At 35.5% G+C, this 20,172-nt stretch overlaps 1 protein-coding gene across 11 annotated transcripts in view; it reads left to right on the top strand.

Moving 5' to 3' along the window:
• The window catches only part of bt (projectin protein bent), a 123,495-nt gene that overhangs the window by 24,177 nt on the left and 79,146 nt on the right, over positions 1 to 20,172 (top strand). For 8 of the 11 annotated variants that reach the window (XM_074102716.1, XM_074102713.1, XM_074102712.1 and 5 more), the window contains 23 exons: positions 6 to 38; positions 120 to 179; positions 270 to 362; positions 810 to 860; positions 1,153 to 1,254; positions 1,365 to 1,457; positions 1,539 to 1,685; positions 1,803 to 1,901; positions 2,089 to 2,178; positions 2,258 to 2,380; positions 2,485 to 2,541; positions 2,612 to 2,698; positions 3,020 to 3,097; positions 3,174 to 3,272; positions 3,429 to 3,509; positions 4,443 to 4,622; positions 5,311 to 5,505; positions 6,504 to 6,545; positions 7,507 to 7,539; positions 15,620 to 15,764; positions 16,091 to 16,324; positions 16,556 to 16,692; positions 20,037 to 20,162. In XM_074102716.1, coding sequence (XP_073958817.1) covers positions 6 to 38; positions 120 to 179; positions 270 to 362; positions 810 to 860; positions 1,153 to 1,254; positions 1,365 to 1,457; positions 1,539 to 1,685; positions 1,803 to 1,901; positions 2,089 to 2,178; positions 2,258 to 2,380; positions 2,485 to 2,541; positions 2,612 to 2,698; positions 3,020 to 3,097; positions 3,174 to 3,272; positions 3,429 to 3,509; positions 4,443 to 4,622; positions 5,311 to 5,505; positions 6,504 to 6,545; positions 7,507 to 7,539; positions 15,620 to 15,764; positions 16,091 to 16,324; positions 16,556 to 16,692; positions 20,037 to 20,162 — 2,385 coding nt within the window. Of the gene's footprint in view, positions 1 to 5; positions 39 to 119; positions 180 to 269; positions 363 to 809; positions 861 to 1,152; positions 1,255 to 1,364; positions 1,458 to 1,538; positions 1,686 to 1,802; positions 1,902 to 2,088; positions 2,179 to 2,257; positions 2,381 to 2,484; positions 2,542 to 2,611; positions 2,699 to 3,019; positions 3,098 to 3,173; positions 3,273 to 3,428; positions 3,510 to 4,442; positions 4,623 to 5,310; positions 5,506 to 5,902; positions 5,948 to 6,503; positions 6,546 to 7,506; positions 7,540 to 12,242; positions 12,339 to 15,619; positions 15,765 to 16,090; positions 16,325 to 16,555; positions 16,693 to 17,310; positions 17,491 to 17,967; positions 18,052 to 20,036; positions 20,163 to 20,172 lie in introns of those variants that run through there. The other 3 variants (XM_074102715.1, XM_074102717.1, XM_074102718.1) reach the window with 3 other exon arrangements.

Below are 20,172 nucleotides of genomic sequence, written 5' to 3'. Positions count from 1 at the left end.
CCCAGGCGGAAAGTCGAAGGACGTCGATTCAGAGCGAGGTATGCTATTTTCAACAATTATGTGTATTTGAAAACTAAAAAAGCTTTACGTACTTATTTATCTGCCTTTTTTATTTATAGACGTCTGAAGTCAAGACTGAGAGCCGCAAGGGCTCTATCGCCGAAAACAAAGCTGTTAAGGTAAGTAACAATCTAAAAATTAACATAAACATCAATATTTTCTTGGAGATTACATATATGATAGTCAAATTGATGATGTTTCTTATTTAGCTTACAAAAGAGACTGCAGAGAGCAGAAAATCCTCATTATCATCAGTTAGCGAGCAGCAGCAGGTTTCAACACTGAAAAAGACCAGCCAAAGGGTAAAGATATAAATCATATAATTTGTATAAAGCGTGTCAAATTTTAGAGAGGTCCTACTCTTTATATCTTATTAGAGATGCGTTAAGCTAAAGTGCATCAGGATTGAAGCTAAATTTGTCCCTTTTGCGCAAGCTTTATGACCCTGCCATGACTCAAAATTTTGGCACGTTTCGAAAGATACCTACATTTAGTTTTTCAGCGTACCCTAGCAAAAATATCATGTCAAAAGTAACTAATGCATATAACTTTTAATTGAAGAGCTTTATAGGCTTAAAATTTGAATGATCACATTTATTTTAATTTTTAATTACCCCCATGCAATGCAAATTACAGAATATGAAATCGCTTTGAATGATTATTATAGGTCTTGAATCCCCTTAGTTAGTTAATGATTTTGCGAAGACTCCCAATGACGCTTATTCACTGTCCTATTAACTTGATTTTAGCCCAGCATAAAGGAACCAGAAACCGCTGAAATTGAGCAAGTAAAACTAAAGGTAAGTTCGTTAAAAATTGCATGCACGTCAATATCTATCTCTTTATCAACAGATTCAACAACGCCCATCTGTTTCTCTTCTCTCTTGTCTTGTATATAAACTTCTATTCAAAGAAATATATAATAATTTTATAGTGATAATTCTATCATTTTGTTTGAATTCAGTAAATAACAAACTGTGAATAACTTTTTACGACATTGCGACACTTAAATTTGCATTGGTAAGAATTTCAAGGGCACCACCATTTTTAGCGACACGTGTGCATTAGATTTATTTGTGTTTTTGTAAATAGGATGAGAATAAACAGAAAGTTGAAGAAAAGGTAACAACCGGTTCTGTTGATAAGCCGTCGGACAAAGTAAATCCATGGCGACCAACGAAAACAGAGACACAGGTATACACGTTACGTACACTCATCATACATATCCATACAAATACACTCACAAGTATAAAAATTACACTCTTAGTATTAAAATAGATATTAATAGAAATATAATTTAATAGGAGCCTAATGAGAAAGTGGAACCAAAACGCAAAGACAGTCTCGATCGCCCAGCTGAGAATAAGTATCCTTGGCGGCGTTCTAGTAAAACTGAGGTATTTAAATGTATTAAAAATATTATGTCAATGTTGTAAATCATTGCAAGATCTAGAATTAACCTTAGGGATTTAAAACAGGTCACTGCAGAAACAGTTGATGAAAAGGTTACGGAAAAAGCAGAGGTCAAAAGAAAAACTTCTATTGACCGTCCTGCCGAAAGCAAAGACAGTGTTGACCGTCCGAAAGATCCCTCGTACCCTTGGCGTAGACCAAGCAAGACTGAGGTAAAACTATCAAACATTTAGATAAATTAACATGCCTGAATGACGAATTTACTGACTATATTTAAAAATGTCTTATATAGTTTTATATAGTATGCCTGAAAATAAGTTTCTGAACAGGAAACTGAGGATAAAAAAGCTGACAGTAAGCAAACGTTGCATAGCGACAGTAAGCCTTCGCTAGATCGTTCCACATCAGCTCCTTCTAAAGTGGCCGAGGTAAATTAATCTACGTTATACTTGCACCTTACCTTATCCGTTACTACCTTATAATACTTAGACCGGATTTTACTGATACATTTAGATACATAATAATTACTACTTTACACTAAAACCAAGAATGAAATAAAGAGTAAAGTATGCTTCCAATATGATCATAACATTAATGGATATAAACTCTCACTAGGAATCCAAAACAAAACAGGAGCCTAAACGTAGGGTAGCCATGGAACAGCCCGCTGACGTCTTGTACCCGAGGCGACCAAGTAAAACCGAGGTATTTTTAATATATCAATACTAGCAACAAATACAAAACATATTTAGAAACGTATTTTAACGATAAGACTTTTGAACAGGAAACGGTAGCAAAACCTGTCGAAAATAACAAAACAACACCAGAAGTTACAATCGAGAATACTGATGAGGAATCTACGAAACCACGTTACCCTTGGCGACGAGCGAACAGTCTCCTAGATGAGGTAAAGGGCCGTAATTATAATTGATGTCTCTTTATTGAAATTGGCATTCTTAATTGGCTATATAATTATCTATTCAAAATTAATAAGCAACCCGTATTCTTTAGGGAAACGAAGTTACTGAAGATGGATGGGTGGAACCGACAGAATTCAAAATGTTTAAGGTATTATTAAGCTCACATTTTGTATTTTAGTAAAGCATTTAATATTAAAGAGTTTCAATTGTTTTGTTAGGGTCGAGATGATGAACCCATCATAGTTATTACACCTGATGTTGTTGATGACAATCCGTATCCTTGGCGGAAACAGTCGAAACCAGAGGTATCCCTGGCGTTCTGAGTCTTTAACATACTACCACACCTAAATTTACTGAATCACATTAATCTTATGTTATGTTACCTACCTACACTGAGTTTTTTGTACAACTTTACACAACACTATCTGTGCACATTTATTAAAACTTTACACGTAGATAGATTCTACATTAAACACGGAAAAAATTTACACGTCTAATGTACTACTACTATCATTTTCAATACTACTTTTACACTCTTGGAGCATTCTCAAGGATTGAGTAGACTTCGCACATATTACAACAATTACTTATAAGGGTATGTTTATAATCAAGCTCAAATGTACTAGGTACCAAAACTGTCGACACCGGAGCCGGAAACGAAAAAAGTACCTTTCTCATGGCAATCGATTCCCGAAATACCACAGGTACAGAGCATATTCCTTTATATAATTTTATAAACTAGAATACATACATTACAATACTTTAAACTTTGACAATCAGGCTGAGCAAACACCAGAGATAGAGGACAATTACATTCCAATACTACACACACCAGAAATTCCCGTAGCTCGGCGAAGGCCGTGGTCCCCCTCCCCTCAGGTACACCAGACAGTCACGTTCACTCATCTCATGAACAAGCAAAACATCCAAATAAACGCACATAAAACATCACCGGTGTTCCTCGCTCAAATAACTCCATCTATCATAATACACACGGTTTTCGTATGGTCGCCATTAATGGATTTTAATCTGTAGGCTGAGGCAGAGGATAACGAGAAAAAACCGGCTACATTAGGGATACCACAAGCTTTTAGCGGACCTCAAACACCCAACGAGGTACAATTGGCATACCCAACACATGCACTTTGCACCAAATTTGCGTTCGGATAGCACAAGCACTGTTTTTCGCACAGCACAGAATGATGTAGTTGTGAATAAGGTGTTGCACACTTTTTTTGTTCTTTTAATGACTACAACATAACCCAATTGTCCGTTTTAGCCAGCAGAGGGCTAAAAAATAGTCGTGTTTTTAAAGAAAAGGCAAGACTAGAAACTGCACACTGTTAGTAAATGATGAGATCATTTTGAAATGTAGTCATCAAAAGAAACTGCACTACGTGATATGTATTTAGGTGGAATGGTTCGACAGTTTTTACACATTTTCAGGAACTTGCATGGACACAGGAATGCAAATTAGTACGAGTAGAATCTCCTTACATCTGCAATGTGTTCTTAGCCCTAATCACATGGTCTGCAAATTCTACCTTTTGTTTAATAACGTTTCCCGCTTATGCTTTGCTAACTAACAGTAAGTACACAATATTTTGTCAATTCTTGTTCTATGTTACATGTTTCTAGATTTAAGTAGTGTTCATGGCAAGGTAAGTATTGTTTCGTTTTCTATCAGTTACAGTGTCTTTTTTACGAAAAAAAAAATAATTTATTGACTTGCGCTGAAAGCCTGCAGGCGTTAAAATTAAATATTTTTTTCTTTTGTGTTTATACTGGTTAAGTTTTTCGACAAATGTTGTAATAAATATTAATTGAGCAGGAAAATAATAAGGGTGAAGCCAGATGATCGTAATTTTTGAGATGTGAGTCACCTATTTTCGGTCGCGTAATTTTGGTTTCATAAAATTTCATAAAAACGAATGCAGTAGAAATTACGCAACTGAAAGTACTCGACTCACGACTCAAAAAATTATGCTCGTCCAGCTTGATCCAAAACTATTTTCCAAGCGACAATGCTAAGTAAAATACGAATTCCAGAAAGTGGCAGTTAAAGAAGAGAAGGTGGAAGAACAAGTGAAGAAAGCCAAGGTCACGAGCGTGAAGAAGAAGGCAGAGGACCTTCCCGAGATCGCAGACTATGAAAGGCCAGAACTTGAGAAGTTCGAAAAGCCGACCTTCACTCAAACCACTAAGGAGAAACCAGAAAAAGACACGAAGGTATGCATGATAATTACTTTCTAAAACCTTATTTTGTGCTAATGTCTAAAAATCTAGCGAACATTTTTTTCAATCGTACTTTGCCGGATAAGTTCGTATCTGTCTTGCTTTCTCAATCAGCTATATTAGTAAACTTCAGAAAGCTAGTTGAGAAAGAAAGATAAATACGAACTTTCACGACAAAATACGGTGGAAAAACATTATTCACTACATATATATTCTGTACCATTGATTTGTGAAGTATTTGCAAGTTTTGAAAAAAAATGTTAAGCGTAAATAAAAAGTGCTTGGTAAAGAATTTAAATAAGAAACAAACAATAGTTATTTGTATCACAAGGGAGCAAAATGATGTAATAACGGCGAGGGTGGTACATTGAATCCTGAGCGTAATGAGGGGATTCAAGTGTCAATGTCCTCAAGATGAAAATTTTGCTCCCGAGTGACTCATACAACTTTTCGCAACTAATATGACGTAAATTGAAATAAAACAATTCTAAATATAATTAAAGAGCAACCAGCATAGAAAACGGCGTGGTTTTACAATTAAATTATCAACAACAAAAAATTGCATTTGCAAAAAACACTTAAAAAAGTTGCACTTTGGTCCCTCTCGTCAAGGAGGAAAAGTTACTTTTCTGAATAAGAGGTGTGAAAAGATAATTACAGTTCTCATAATTTTTGCAAACAGCCAAAGGTGCCCGAAATCAAGGCACCGGATACTATAGCGGCACCAAAGATCGAGGTGATTCGCGAGAAGTCGCCCAAACCCGACATGCCCAGGAAGCCATCGTTAGCTCCTGTTGCTCCCGGCAGCAGAAGAGGCTCCCTCATCCCTCCGCCGGAGGAGATGGGCAGGAGACCCTCACTAATCATCAGCAACGAGGTATGTACCCACATCCTTTTACAACTAAACCTATAAATATTTCGATTTTTTATTTAATCATGTTTCAATCTCAAATGTCAACAAATTAAGGTATGATTACTTTGTGTAGATTATAATTGTGCTGTCTATTATGTAGTTTAGTTAAATAAGTATTATTCCCATGTAGTCTTAGACCCTCTCTTAAGCCGAACCCATCTTAACACCCCTTGAACCTCTGCTACAATTTGCTATTTGGAGAAGAAGCTTGAAGAATACCTCATTAAGCTTTAGATAGTAAGTTTTACAGTTCTTAGACTCCCTGCTCCCCGCTTTAGTATAGATATTACCCCAAAGCCTGTTCGATGAAAGTCTCGGTGATGTGTTGCGATATTAAGAACGTGAAAAAAATAATCCACAGGAAAATAGAAAACTAAGACCTGGTGAGGTGGTCGAAGAGAAGAAGGTAAACTCACAAATGCGAATATACGTGAATGCTGTCCGTTAAATGCCGTAATATATAGTTAACTATATCTTTAATGCGTTTGCGTTCGACGCGGTTGTACCTCTTACGCGTTTAATGGGCGCTGGGTAACCACATAATGCGTTATCATGCCACAGATTTCAGCCAGCATTTATGTGGTTATCCGGTGCAATAACGACAACGTTTTTCGTCCTGAGCACACGCTATATTATTGCACACACTTGTGAAGTACGCACACAGATAAACTGCACAGCTTGTAAGCACGTCCGCACACAAAATTAATTGTTATAAATTGTATTTTATGCAGGGACTTACGTTAGGTATTAACAAGATCGCGAGCGCCGCCCTGGGCGGACTAACCTCGGATAATTTAATTAACATTAAACGATGCAATATGTAACGTAATAACTTTGCACACGCTGGTTAAGATGCACCGAATAATGACTAAAGACAGGCTATAGGACCCTAGGTTCGGCAGCGGAGATAGGTAGGCTAACTGTACACTAAAGGGGTTATTATCAGTATTTTTTAACAACAGGTCACCAAATTACGTCCAGGCGAAGTTTTAGACGACAAAAAGGTGAGATCGACTGGGTCTGGTCCGTTTTAGGTGGACGTTGCTCGCTTTTGCAAACGAATTTTGTTTATTTTTTAATCTTTTTTATCTCACACTTGACTTACGGACGACTTAATGACCATTAATTAGTCAGCTCTCAAGATTAAAGAGTACTACGGGTTTTGGAATCCATGATTTGCAAGTGAATCTTTTGATCCAGCTTAAGAGCCGGCTGGTTTTTTTCTATGATGGCGTTGTCTTGGAAGGCAACTAAAAGAACAGTACAGTACCATATCACATAACCGATTTCAACAATATAGCAAATGGCACTAAATTGAAATTCACATCAAATCAATTCTTACAATGTTCAGTTCACACTGGAACTTTTGCTTGAACGCAAACAGCTACCCCTCCCACCCAATTTTACAAAATTACAATGTCCAAGCCCTTTTTTCTAGATGTTAGTTTCTTGCCTATCTAGAATCTAGACTAGATTACAAAGACCGCTTTGCCGACCAGCGGGTATTACACGACTAAACGCTGGCGCACCTGTTTGACTCACTTGTTAACAAGAAAACTCGACAAAAATATTTGTAACACAGTTCTCTTGTCAACAACGCTTCGTAGTTTACTTTTAGAATGGCTTTAGATTTACCTAATTTCAGTTTCCGAAATTTTGATATTAACAACCAATTTTATTTCTTAATTTTCAGCTAACTGTCCCACATTTTACACTATTTACAACTACACGACACATTCTCTAAAAGTCACATTTTACAATTTAAAATATAACACAAATAAACCAACATTTTCATCTGACACAGTAACGACAATAAACACAACAACACCCGCTGATATTTTAATCAAGTATTTTTAAAACACTCATCACACGGACATATTTATTTAGTCTTTTATATTGTTCGAATAGTTTATGCACAATTAACAGAGAATGTTTTACTAAAACTTATGATTTTTTTTCAAAAAGAAACGCAGCAGGCCGGGTGAAGTAACAGACGAGGTATACAATGTGTGGAAATATATGTTTAGAATATATGTCATAGAGGAAACTTCTAGATACGTGGCTAACATAGATTTTTTTCGAAGTGATTAATTTGAAGATGGGTTTCCATTGCGCGATGTCCCCGAGGGGCCAATGACAAGGCGATCTGAAGGGCCTTGTAATTGGCTGCTGAATATTCATTTATTGAATTCGCATTTTATGTTAGAACAGAGCTCCTGGTTTTAAAATCGATGTAAATAATTAAATACCTATGGCTAATAACCTTGTCAATCTAATGTCTTGTAAATATGAAATAACAATGACTGTAACAACCATAATCCGAGCATGCTTAAAGTAAACACCTAAAGCACGCGAGTTTGTAATAATATAATCCAATATACAGTGCAACTAGAATGTCAATGTCGCGCGTGACTTGTCGGGTTTCTACGTTTTCCTGAATATACAAAATTAAATGAGAAAGAAAAAGAAAACAAATATTTTGTTTCGAGTTCCGAGCGACATTAGCAAACTAGATTAAGTGTACAGCGATGGATGCAGCTGCAATTTCAGTAGAACTAATAGAATTTATCACAATCTGTGTATATTCAAGTAATGAATTCGCTTAATCGATCCATCTCGACTCCATCGTGGTAAGCTAACGTGACGATTTACGACTCAATTTAGTTAATTCAGCGCATGATTGCATTTAAGATCAAATTGCTTTATTTCAAGTAAATGCACGCTGCATCGGAATATGCTGTTTAACTGCTAATTCCGAATGAGAAGATACGAAATGCCACAAAACATCTAAACGTAATTCGTAAAGGATGATGCCGGAAAGCGATCATGGTGTAAAATATTATCAAATGCTTCCCGATATAGAAAAAGTAGCTAAACAAAGATATATTATTGTAATGTAAACCAATAGATTTAGTTTGGAGCCAAAACTTGCGGACGCGTGACGCGGATGTATTTAATGCAGAAAATGTCGTCTGAATAATAATAATTTTAATAGACGAGTCACGTAAGTGCGTGGTCTGCTCAAACATAAATATTAATTCTTAGTGCAGACGCCAATTAAACATTCAGCGGGGATATTTTAGATCTACCTTTACGATATGTACAATGTTGTCACTTAGAGCAGGTGAGATCAAAAATAGAACGAGATAAAGACATTGTATCATTAGTTCAAGGCTAGGACGTTCAAAGTATGTATTAACGAATGCAAATGCCAGCTACAAAAAATGATGATACATTGCAGCGCCAAAACTTTTGCGGGACTGTATCAGGGATCTTTAAAAAACAAGCCTACTTGTTACACAAGGTGCGGGTACCCGTGAATCTACTCGTGTTATAAGAGTTCGTGGATGGTTACCTACTGCTTTTTCCCGTCTGCTCTTTTCACCTTTATTAAAGAAGTTTCCTTTTTCAAATAATTTTTCGCACTGTATCGTGGCGTTTGGCGTAGTTACCATAAATCAGGTATCAAAAAAATCTAAAAAAGTACAAATATTAAGGTTATACATAAAAAAAATATTATTAAGCTATAAAGCATCAGATATTTTCAATACCATTTGCCAAATTTAAAACGCTCTTACGCTGATAATTTTTTTAATCGTAACAGCAGTTATTATTTTAATGTAAAACACGTTTTGGGGAATGCAGGTTATATTGTGAAAAATAACACGCGATTAATGCAGCCAAACCATGCAACGTCTAAGACACAATTCATCTGGTATAATTCAGCTGACGCACCTGTCGGGTGATGACGCTAGCCGCCTAATGAAGCAGCTAGACCAGATAACACTTATGATTGATCGTTATTCTTCTAAATATGACTACCAGGCCAAGTACGAGCTCTTGAAACGTTCTCACCCCTAACTGCTGCTGCTGCCAGCCCCGATGACTTATTACCGCCACATAACATTGAAGATAAATATCTCCAAAACCAACCACGCCCGTCGATTATTCAACGTTCAATGCGTCAGTTCGATACTGACCTGCAATCACCCTTCAACAAATAGATACTTGTAATTCGCGATGAATTTGAGTTATAATAAACCGTTGTAAATCTGTCTAATTAAATTTAAAGTAACACATCAGCACGTTGCGAATGGCTATAAAATCTTCACGCGACGAACCTAATGATCTCTCTAATGGACATTAATTATACATTATCGGATAAAACAACAATGATGCAATTGCGTTTAACTCTCGATGCGTTTAAGAATTAACCGCATCCTATACCGCATCGAATTGAAGATAGATGAAAAATATACGTGCTTTAAAAAATGAAAACGTGATGCAATTGTTTAACGTGGTGTTGACAGAAATGTCAATGCTTTTAGATCTCAAAGCATCAAAAAAGTTATTACCAAAAATCCAATTGAACATGGACGAAAAATATTTACTCCTTAAAAATGAAACGTGATGCGATAATTTTAAGCACAAAGGGCGATTCAGAAATAAACTTTTAGATATGAAGAGTGATTGACAGGTCGTGGAGGAAGTGTCGGAAACGCGGCGCGTGGGCAGCCTGCGCGAGCGCAGCGCCGAGTGTGGGCCGCCTTTGGCAGGGCGGCAGCTTTAACATTGGCTATCGAATCCTCATTAATCTCTCGACGAACAGGTGTTACATTTTTCAATAGAGAATTCCGAGAATTTGGGCTATAGATCAATCAATCAAAAAGTTTTTGCTATAAATCCTAATTATAACAAATTTAGTTACAATAAAAATAAATATGCATATCAATCTTAACTAAAAGAGATCACTTTAATGCTAAATTCGCTTTGATACACCTGTTATTTTTTAATCTTTCGTACATTACACATTAATTTAAAATGTAAAATTTAATTTAAATGCTTTCGATACACCACTCTATGACGGAAAGGTAGAGCGGTCTGCTAGTACAATAACTAAAAGAATGCCATTCACAATGTCTCGCCTCGAAAACTATGGCACCAAGTCGCGCAGCTGCCAGCGACGACAGCCGTTTGACTAATATTTATATCAGTTCTGCCAATCAATCGGATTTGCGCAACCATTCAATCCACGGTAATTTATTAATCTAGACGCACGCTGACCCTACTCGGTCCTCCCGCGATGCTCGTTATTAGCCGTGAAGGGACGATAATCAGTCTTGAAATATCGTTAATAATGCAAGAACTAAGAGTATGAGCTCTAATTTAGTCAAGGAGTAAATTTGTTTCGATTAGCACATTGGTGTTAATCAAACCTAAAGCATCAGTCCTCTACACATCTATCTATTAAGAGTGGGACACACATGTAAATTCCGTGACAAAAACTAACGAACCAGGCTCCCAGTTCTTAAGAAAAATACTTTTTCATGTATTTTTTTATAACAACAATCCCCCGTTAAATCGTTAAAAATTAGAAGAGGAGTTTTTGCTCATGGTAGTCTCCATTATCGTAGGCAAAATTAGCAATGAGCTGCTCCCAAAGTGTTTGATATTTCAATTTCAACGCGTTCAAGGTATTTTTTTTCACAAACTACTTTGATTATCATACGTCGCAACCGAACTAGCAAATCTGTAGCAGTTGTATGTCAGGGTTGTCACTAAGTACAACGAACAAATGAAAAAATATTTTTATTTAAATCATACAATTTATTGTCTATCTATATAAATAAAAATGAATCGCCAAAATGTACTTTCGAACGACGACGAATTGGATAATTATTTTTTGTTGTATTCGTTATTGTCTGAACAAGGTTTGTGCTAAACAAAATTAAAAAATACCATTTTGAAGTCTAAAACGAGCGTATAATATTTAGTTCGTTGCCAATATTATCAAGCAATAAAGATTTCGTATTAAATTAATATTTGAATGAAATATGGAATATACGTGATTTCATAAACAAAATGTCAGACACATTGAAATGCATTTAGCATTGACATTGACGTGTTAATTTATTTTCTTTGATAGAGAATTAAACAAGTTTAAATCAAAAGAGGGTCATGTAAGGTTATCATTAAATTGTATTAATCACAAATACAATAAAGTAAGTACACGATTCATCATACTCGCCAACCCTAACATAAAACTGTCATATGCTACGGTTTTGCTACCTCTGTAATGTTGCGGGGTATGCTGATAATATAATCCGGCATAACTGTCTAATCGCATATATGCTGATACAGCGATGCAACGAGCTGGAACAACTTCCGGATTGTACGAGTAGCCAATGGAGACGTCGAAAATTAGGCAGATATCGGGCGGGGACAGCTTCTCGCATAAATTAACACCGACGTCCAAGAACACGCTACGCGGATAGCTCACCTTAATCTGATAATTAATTGAATTTGTCTGCTGATTTGTGCTGATGCACAAATAGAAGTCCCCGGCCCCCCCGCCGCCGCCCCTTCGGCACTCGCGACCCTAACTTCAGTCTTTTGACATTCGCGTCCATTTTAGATCGACAACGAACTGTCCCCATTCGAATATCCGCAAACGAGTATTAAAATAAAAAAAAAGTGTAACACTAAAAAAAGTAAAAAAATAAGTAACTAAAAAAATATTATCGCATTTAAAAAATAATAATGAGCAACCAAAAGCGTAGCCGGAAATTCCGAAAAAGATTTTCTTGCTGAAATTATTAGTGAAGATGATTGTGTGAATTATGGAACTGTGATATTAACTGTGATTTTGTAATTTTTCCCTTTTATGGAGTACGGTTTTAGTTGTATTGTGGCATAGTTGTGTTTGAGTATATGTTCCTAACACCATGGCGGCGGTGGCTAAGAAACCACTTGTTGCGCTTAAACCTAAGGGGGCACCTAAGGGGGGCGTTGACACGGTAAGTGGAAAACCTTTATTTTTTTTAATTCCAGATTAGATGAAGAAGGTCATCAAAGTATATTATTAATTCAAATAGTAGAAGGAATATAAATAGGAAAGAAAAATAATAATAAAACTTAGGAGAGGTCATATATCAAAATTGTAGGAACGAATAAAAATTAATAAAATATTCTGTCTGTCCAAGTAGGTAGTAATTAAAATTGGTTTATGTTTTCTAAAAAATAGCTTTGATAAAAATATTTATTTTATATTTATTTTTCCAGAAAAGTAAGAAATTTGTGTTGTTCCTATCTTAATTAGTTCCGAGTTGATTTAAGATAGTAAATAAATTATTTTTTGCTTAAGTTCATAGTTATACTTTTAGGCAAAGTTTTATAGCCAAGACCAATTTTGTGATGTAACACATTCCAAAGTAAGAACATTCCTCAGCAATATCTTGATATCGTTATTCATTACACGCTATTTTAAAATATGCAGCCACAAAAATATTTTCATATGCTCTTATCTATAACTTCAACGACTGCTCATTATTTAATTCAAAAGCTTTCTGAACGTTTCATCTTGGACAATTTATTTCAGATCTTGCGATATGTTTTGCGTTTATTTTTGAGTCTTAATCTCGATACCTAGCAGATGGTCTGTCTCCAAAGCATGTAAATTATACGATAGAGCTTCTACAATATTTTGCTAGTGAATAGTGGTTCGAGATTTATTTATGAGTTATTTTAAATATGTTGTGCACAACAGTCGTGTCGCCTACGGGTGTTTATGACTGAAGTGTCCCATTTTTCGCGATTGTTAATCGGCTCTACAAGATGTGGAGGCTAATGATGATAAAATATTGATACCAAATGGATTTTAGAAGTAATCTTTTTATTGACCTCACACTAATTATTTTGAATACAATTTGTAACAAAACCTTTACGTTGCACATCCTGATCGCTTGTATTCAAATGCATGCCACAACATTATGCTATCCGATATCCGTTTTTTCTGTGTATCGAATATGACTGTGTAGATAAATGACTCTCTCTCTCTCTCTCTCTCTCTCTCTCTCTTCTAGTCTTCAATATGATCTGTTTAAATGTAAAATAAAGCAAAGTATCTGAATTTTATTGATGAGCAGTTTTTTGGACATTTTAATTAATCATTTTCATTTTAATTTTTTCTTCGTCTATGGATACTGATTTACTGATTCCTTATAAACTTTAAAAACTTTCTTATGTATTAATTTTCGCGCTTCAAATTTGGCTTTGCCCTCTCATTTCCTAAAAACCTTGTGTTGTAATAGTCTGATCTGTTAACACACTTGTGCCACATTAGTCAGGAAGTCCAGTTCTCATTGTCAGTGTTGGCTGAGAGACACAGCATCTGTCATAACAGCGACTAATGTATCGTGTTCAGTTTCAGATATAGTTCTTCATAGCTGGGAAATTTATTAGGTCTGTTTTGGTCCAGTAGCATTTGGACTGGATTTAGGTTGGGACTTAATGCACTTTAGGATTTATAGTTATAGCATGATTTCGATTTGATTATAAGGAAGTACAAAATCAGTCATTGTGATTACTCTCTGCTTTTCTGTTTATGAATAGGAAAGTGAGTTCATTTCAGAATAGTAGCAGTAGCAATAGTAGGAGCAGCAAAGTAATTAAAAAAAGAGTCTGGAATCAAAGATTTCTACTGTTAGTTAGAAAGGATTTTGCACTTTAAGGTTAAAAAAAACATTAAACTTGGGTTAGGATAGGAATGACAAATTTATACAGTGATTATGATACTACTTACCTAACCGTGGGTTAAAAATGCTGAATTTGATTAAATAATATTATGCTTTAATGACCTTCTGCGTTCTACGATATCAGTAATAAATAAGTAAAGTTATAAGTCAATAATCCATTTGTACATTGGGTAGATTTCTGAACTGAATAACTTCAGTTAAGTACAGTTTCTTTTGCAAAGGTCTTTGAATTCTTTACTAAATAAAAATGGCATACCTATATTAAGTAGTTTGATAATTCACTGAGGCAGTGTGTTGGTCAAAAAGTTACGAGTATATCTCAAGTGTCTGAGTTGAACTGCAATCAAGTTAGTAAATAGCTCTTCATCCCAGACATAGAACCGGCCAAGAGCGTGTCGGACACGCCCGAAATAGGGTTCCGTAGCCATTACGAAAAAAGAAAGTAATATTTTTCAAAGGATTTCGTATTTTGTACGGAATATTCCAAGTTTAGGTATACTGCTATTTTAGGATGCTATTTACTCTTAAACTACTAATAATTCTCAAGAAAACTTAATCGTTATAGTTTTCCTTGTAAGTTTGATATACTTAATACCATCCTTTATTTTTTAAATTTTTTCCACCCACCGATTTAGATTTTAGAGGGGGGGGGGACGCTCGATTTTAATGAAAATTTGCACTTTAAAGTTAAATATTTTGCAAACAAATCACTGAATCGAAAAATCGTTTTATCAACCCCCTAATGGTTTTGAAATACCTATCCAACGATACCCCACACCAGAAGGTTGGATGAGAAAAAAAAAATCAACCCCTCTTTACGTCTATGGGAGATTTTTTTGATTTTTTTATTGTACTATTTGGTTGGCATAGTTTACGTATATATTCGTGCAAAATTACAGCTTTCTAGCATTGATAGTCCCTGAGCAAAGCCGCGGACGGACAGACAGACAGACAGACATGGCGAAACTATAAGGGTTTCGTTTTTGCCATTTTGGCTACGGAACCCTAAAAACGTAGATATTCTGACTTAGTTTTAGCTCTGATATTTGTGACGCTAACTAAATATAGGTACAGTCAACAACAGCTAACTAAAACTGAACAGAGAAATTATTTCATCAGAAGAGATCTATGGATAAAATACCATTAGAGGCAACGCAAAAGAAAGCGATATGTGAGGGTGAGGTAGATGGATGAGACCATTTTTACTCGCTTTAAGCATATAAGTACCTAGTGATACTCGTAAATAAAAGTAATAAAGTTTAGTTCCTTAGACACGCGACGACTGCTGTTTTTTTTTTATTTTGTCTCAATGAGATGTTTCCGTCTTTTGGATGTAACATAAAATTTGGCAAGAATCACTTTCTGTCTAGGTATCTGTCCTCAGTAGTCACTTGTCCTTAATGGTATTGATGTCATAATTAACGAAGACCTTTATAGAAGGAATTGTTTATTGGCTAACAATCAAATGTCGCTTCAGCAATGTCAAAGTATCCTGAATGTTTAACCCTTGCCCAAGAAAGTTTCTGATGTATTTGACGGTGTAGCGACGAAAATCCAGCGACGCGAGAAGGCTGTCAGTCCAGGAGTTGGAAGATCTGATCAACAAACCTTCCGTCCCGCTGCAGCCTAAGGGAGATGAGGGTCCACCGGTCATCGTTGATGTCCACGAGAAGTACTCTGCAGTCGAAGGTTAGCTTCCGATATGACAATATTTTTTAAGAAAGATTACACATCGTCATATTGGTTAATTTTTCTTGTATGAAGAATTATGAAGGCCAGGTTTGACCTAAATGAGACCTAAGATGATGATAAATTGTATGTTATTAGTAAAACGGGTATTTATACTGACGAAGCCCCATAATGGTATTGTATAACTACTCTGTTTTAAGATTCAACAAAGACATGTCAGAACAGTATATAAAATTGTGAACATTGGAGTATCTTTTAAAATAAAGACAGGTTTTCTACGAGTATGTGGTAGCTATTTAATAACGAGTCATGATATTGTACTACAGATCAAACTGGCTACATCACTGTACAAGTCGAGGGCAACCCTGCCCCTACTTTCAAGTTCTACAAGGGTATCACAGAGATCATCGAGGGTGGCAGGTTCAAGTTCGTCACCGCCGAGGGTGGCCACATCACCCTTTGCATCAGAAAGATAAAGCAGAATGATGAGGGCACATACAAGATTGTGGTCAGCAACATTCATGGAGAAGATTCTGCTGAAATGAAGCTTTATGTATCAGGTACGGCCAAATAGATCATTAGCCTGTACTCTATAAATTTATAATCTTCTTTAATATGTACCTACTTACAAACTCTACCTACGTCTGTTTTATTTTGAAGTTTGACGAATGATTTTAGGTCATCTTGAATCAAGTCTACATGATCTTTATGTATGAATCCTGTGAGACTTGAGACAACTGTGTCGAGTTTTATTTGATGTAAATTTTACAACGATAGAACTTGTTCCTTAGATGCCAGTGGCAATGATTTCCGTGCTATGCTCAAGCAGAGGAAATATAAGCAATTCCGAGAAGAGAAAGAGGATCCTGACTGGGGTGACCTCAAGGAGGTTGAAAAGCCTGTTCCAGCTCTGAAGAAAGTTGAAAAGGTAAAATCTTTTTTCCCTCATGTAAATATTATATTAATGGGTATTATTTATAAGATTAAAATGAAACTTTGGTTAAGTGGTGATATAAAATAAATACAGACTTTAAAAGACGTCTAAAATATGCGAGACGATGTTGAATTCGTAAAAAAAAGAATATCGTTCATAGTTCATTTAAATGTGTAATATCTTTATAACGAATTGTTGACCTCGTCTTGCATTTCTGTCTAAATTTATGAAATAAATAATTTAAAGCAGCTCCATCAGGCTTTACACACATACACACCATACAATTATGTAGTTTATTACAAAATACTGAGTACAGTCGCCATTCAATATCGCACGCACCATACGTAGTGCTCTTAAAAATATTTTGTGAACAATCTTTAAAAAAATATTTAAGTGTTCAAAAATATTTGAACACCTCCCAGCTCAGTTAATTATTTCTAATGGTGACTATACGTGTTAAATGTACATTTATGAGACAGATAATTTAATATACTGGAACCATGCCGAGATTTGATGATGTGTCACATTACATAGATGCCACAGACCCATGTAGTTAGCTGTAGTAGCGACCTAACTGCTTAGTAGTTTAGTAACTGATAGAATATCATCCTAATTGTAAATGCTATATTTAATTCTGTACAACATCGAATGCATCATCGTGTTTCGTCCCAGGGCTTAGAAACCGGGTATTTCGAAGAAGACGGCTTCATTGTGGTCGTTTCCGAAGGTGTTGAGGTTTATAAATTCCCCGCTGACAGACGCAAGAACTCTTCCAACTGGTCTTGGTTTAAGGTCATCGGTATTCTTGAATTTACTTTCATGGTTCATTCCATTTCTCATGTCTACAGTCTCTTGAACAGCGCACATCAAACCATAACAACCATTCATAATCCACACTTTTTACGTTTTGGTGAGTAGAGAAAAAAATACTTTTTGGTTCCTTAATTAAAAAAAATGTCAGACAATTGACAACGTCGTTTATGTATGTTTACCAAATAATTATATATTTCCATGCTTTAAAGATATTTTCGATTGCGACCGAAAATGGCTGGGTGGTTCTTTAGAAAGATAGCAAACTTGTTTCAACATGTTAGTATTGATAAATTTATTGATTTGGTACTTAAGAGCTAAAATTGATCAAAATTATACTAACGTTTACACATGAATTCCATGACTACAAAGTTTTAGTAATGATGCTTTTACTAATTTAGCTTCTGATCGTTGTCATATCACCAATACCAGATTAATAACTAGACATTATGATTATAGGGTATATTTGATATTAAGAGACGCATGTCTCTACAAGAAATAATACCCGATTGGCCCACATTGATGGAGGCTGTGAAAGTAAAGGTTCGATAAAAAGAAAAAATAAATAAAGACTGATAAAAAAATAGAGCTACCCGTAGGTTTTTGAAACCATACTTAAAAAGTCTGGATGCATTGTAAAGAAAAGTGTACGTATTAATAATTTAAGAAGATCTTTTTTATGGATTTACTGATGTTTCAAAAACCTGCGAATGCTCTTTTAAATGAATGAATTAAACATTAAACATGATTGATAAATTTACTAAACTAAAAATATCCTCTAAGTAACAGTCTTTAATACGTCCCGATTCCGTCGCGGTATGCGACTTATATAGCCACAATCATTCACGCTTCATGTATTTATAAATCCCGTTGTCACTTTAAATTTAATTTTAAACTAGCGCCAATTTTAAATTGAAGGTTGAAGACTGTCGCTTGTGAGCGATCTAAATAAACAATGCATAAACTGGATTTTAAAATAACTTGCACAAGGTTTTTGTATCACCACTACACGTTTCTTTAACTTGAACATGGAGATTTGTAAGTGGAATGAATATTGTTATTGTCATATCTGTGGGATTGTCGTCAGTTATATTTACAGGTTTATCTTTGACGTCGAATTGAGGAGCTTCTGTCACGTCATTAATATTAAACTTTATATTTTGACCTTCACTTACTTCATTATTAATTACAGCTGATGCATCCGGTGTTTGCAGATGTTGGGTTTTTTCAATAATTTTATGTGTTAATTACAAATTATTGTACCAATATCGTCCGTTTGAATTATAATTTTAATCATAATTGTAATTAACACATTACCCTAATTTTTAATGATTATGTGGGTTTTGAACTAGGAAATAACCCGTAGCTAAATCTTGGATTCGAAATTCCCGATACAGATTTGTAAAGTGTATGGTGTCATATCCAGCGTAGGTAATTTTCTAGAGAAGTTGAAGTGAGTTTCACTAAGGACGATGGATATTTTATAGAGATCCCATAATAGAAGACCGTCACTGGCGGAACTGATCCCCGACTGGCCGGTGCTGCACTCGTTCAAAAGAGACGAGGTTTGACACCGAAACACCGTCAATGTAGACGACACATGCATCTTGTTGTTTCACAGAAATCTCTAGCTGTCGCGCACAATAAATGTGTCACCAATTGTTTCAAGCTCCAGGATCTATGAACCCCTTGCATTAATACTTGATCTGGTACTGATATCATCTCAATCAATGATTTTGTTTTTGCAATTTTTATTAGTTTTCTTACTTCTTAAGCTGATGGGCATATAATTTTGAACAAAAAGCCCAGAAAATGTTTTCAGCCGTCTCAGCAAAATCATTATTAGTGCAAGGATAATTCGTCTACTTCCCTGGAGACACAACGAACACTTTAAGCCAGTCTATAGAAAGCACCACTATGGGAGTGTCCACTTCTATCTTCTTCTGATGAACTCTTGCGCACCCCTTCGTCAATATCTAGCAGCACATTGCACAGGATGTTCAATATAAGCACAGTGATCGATGTATTAGGTTAATTTAAATTCCAAAAATGATGCATTTCATCAAAATTTTGAACAGTCTTTGTAGTCAGTATTTAGAAGAGGTGCATTACCCTTATCACCAAATCAGGCAAACAATCCATCATTTTTGAACAGCAATTTTTTATGTCATCAGGAATACAAATTCTTTCAATTCCACCAATGCACATACTTTATTCAAAAGTATAAATCTGGGAATCAAAATTTTGTACAATAGCATGGAGTTTTAAAATCATATGGGTGACGATGAAAAAGTGGCTGATGAATCTAACGCCTCAGTAACGGAATATGATTTCAAATGGTTTTTTTTCTTGCATTCGAGTTACTGTGCTATTTTGAGTGACAGTTAAAAGAGGAGATGTGCGTCTGAGGGTTTTGATAGTCGGCACTTACTGCATCGTGTATGAAGAGCACCGTTTTTTTTTGTAACTGCACCGTTTCGAGCATTTTTGTAGAAGCTCTGTTAATGGATCGTCGGGTTTTTTTCCAGAAACAAGAGTCGTACTTGAAACCCCTCATAGATCAATTCGTGAAGGAAGGCAAGGATAAGAAGGCTGTATTTGAAGCCCAGTTCTCCAAGCCCAATGCCAAGCCAAAGTGGTTCCTTCGTAAAGATGTAAGTACTT

Source organism: Choristoneura fumiferana, chromosome 19 (assembly GCF_025370935.1).
Source record: "Choristoneura fumiferana chromosome 19, NRCan_CFum_1, whole genome shotgun sequence".
In the NCBI taxonomy this organism is placed as follows: Eukaryota; Metazoa; Arthropoda; class Insecta; order Lepidoptera; family Tortricidae; genus Choristoneura; species Choristoneura fumiferana.
The sequence above is the reverse complement of the archived record's forward strand: the minus strand, read 5'-3'. Positions and strand labels throughout refer to the sequence as shown.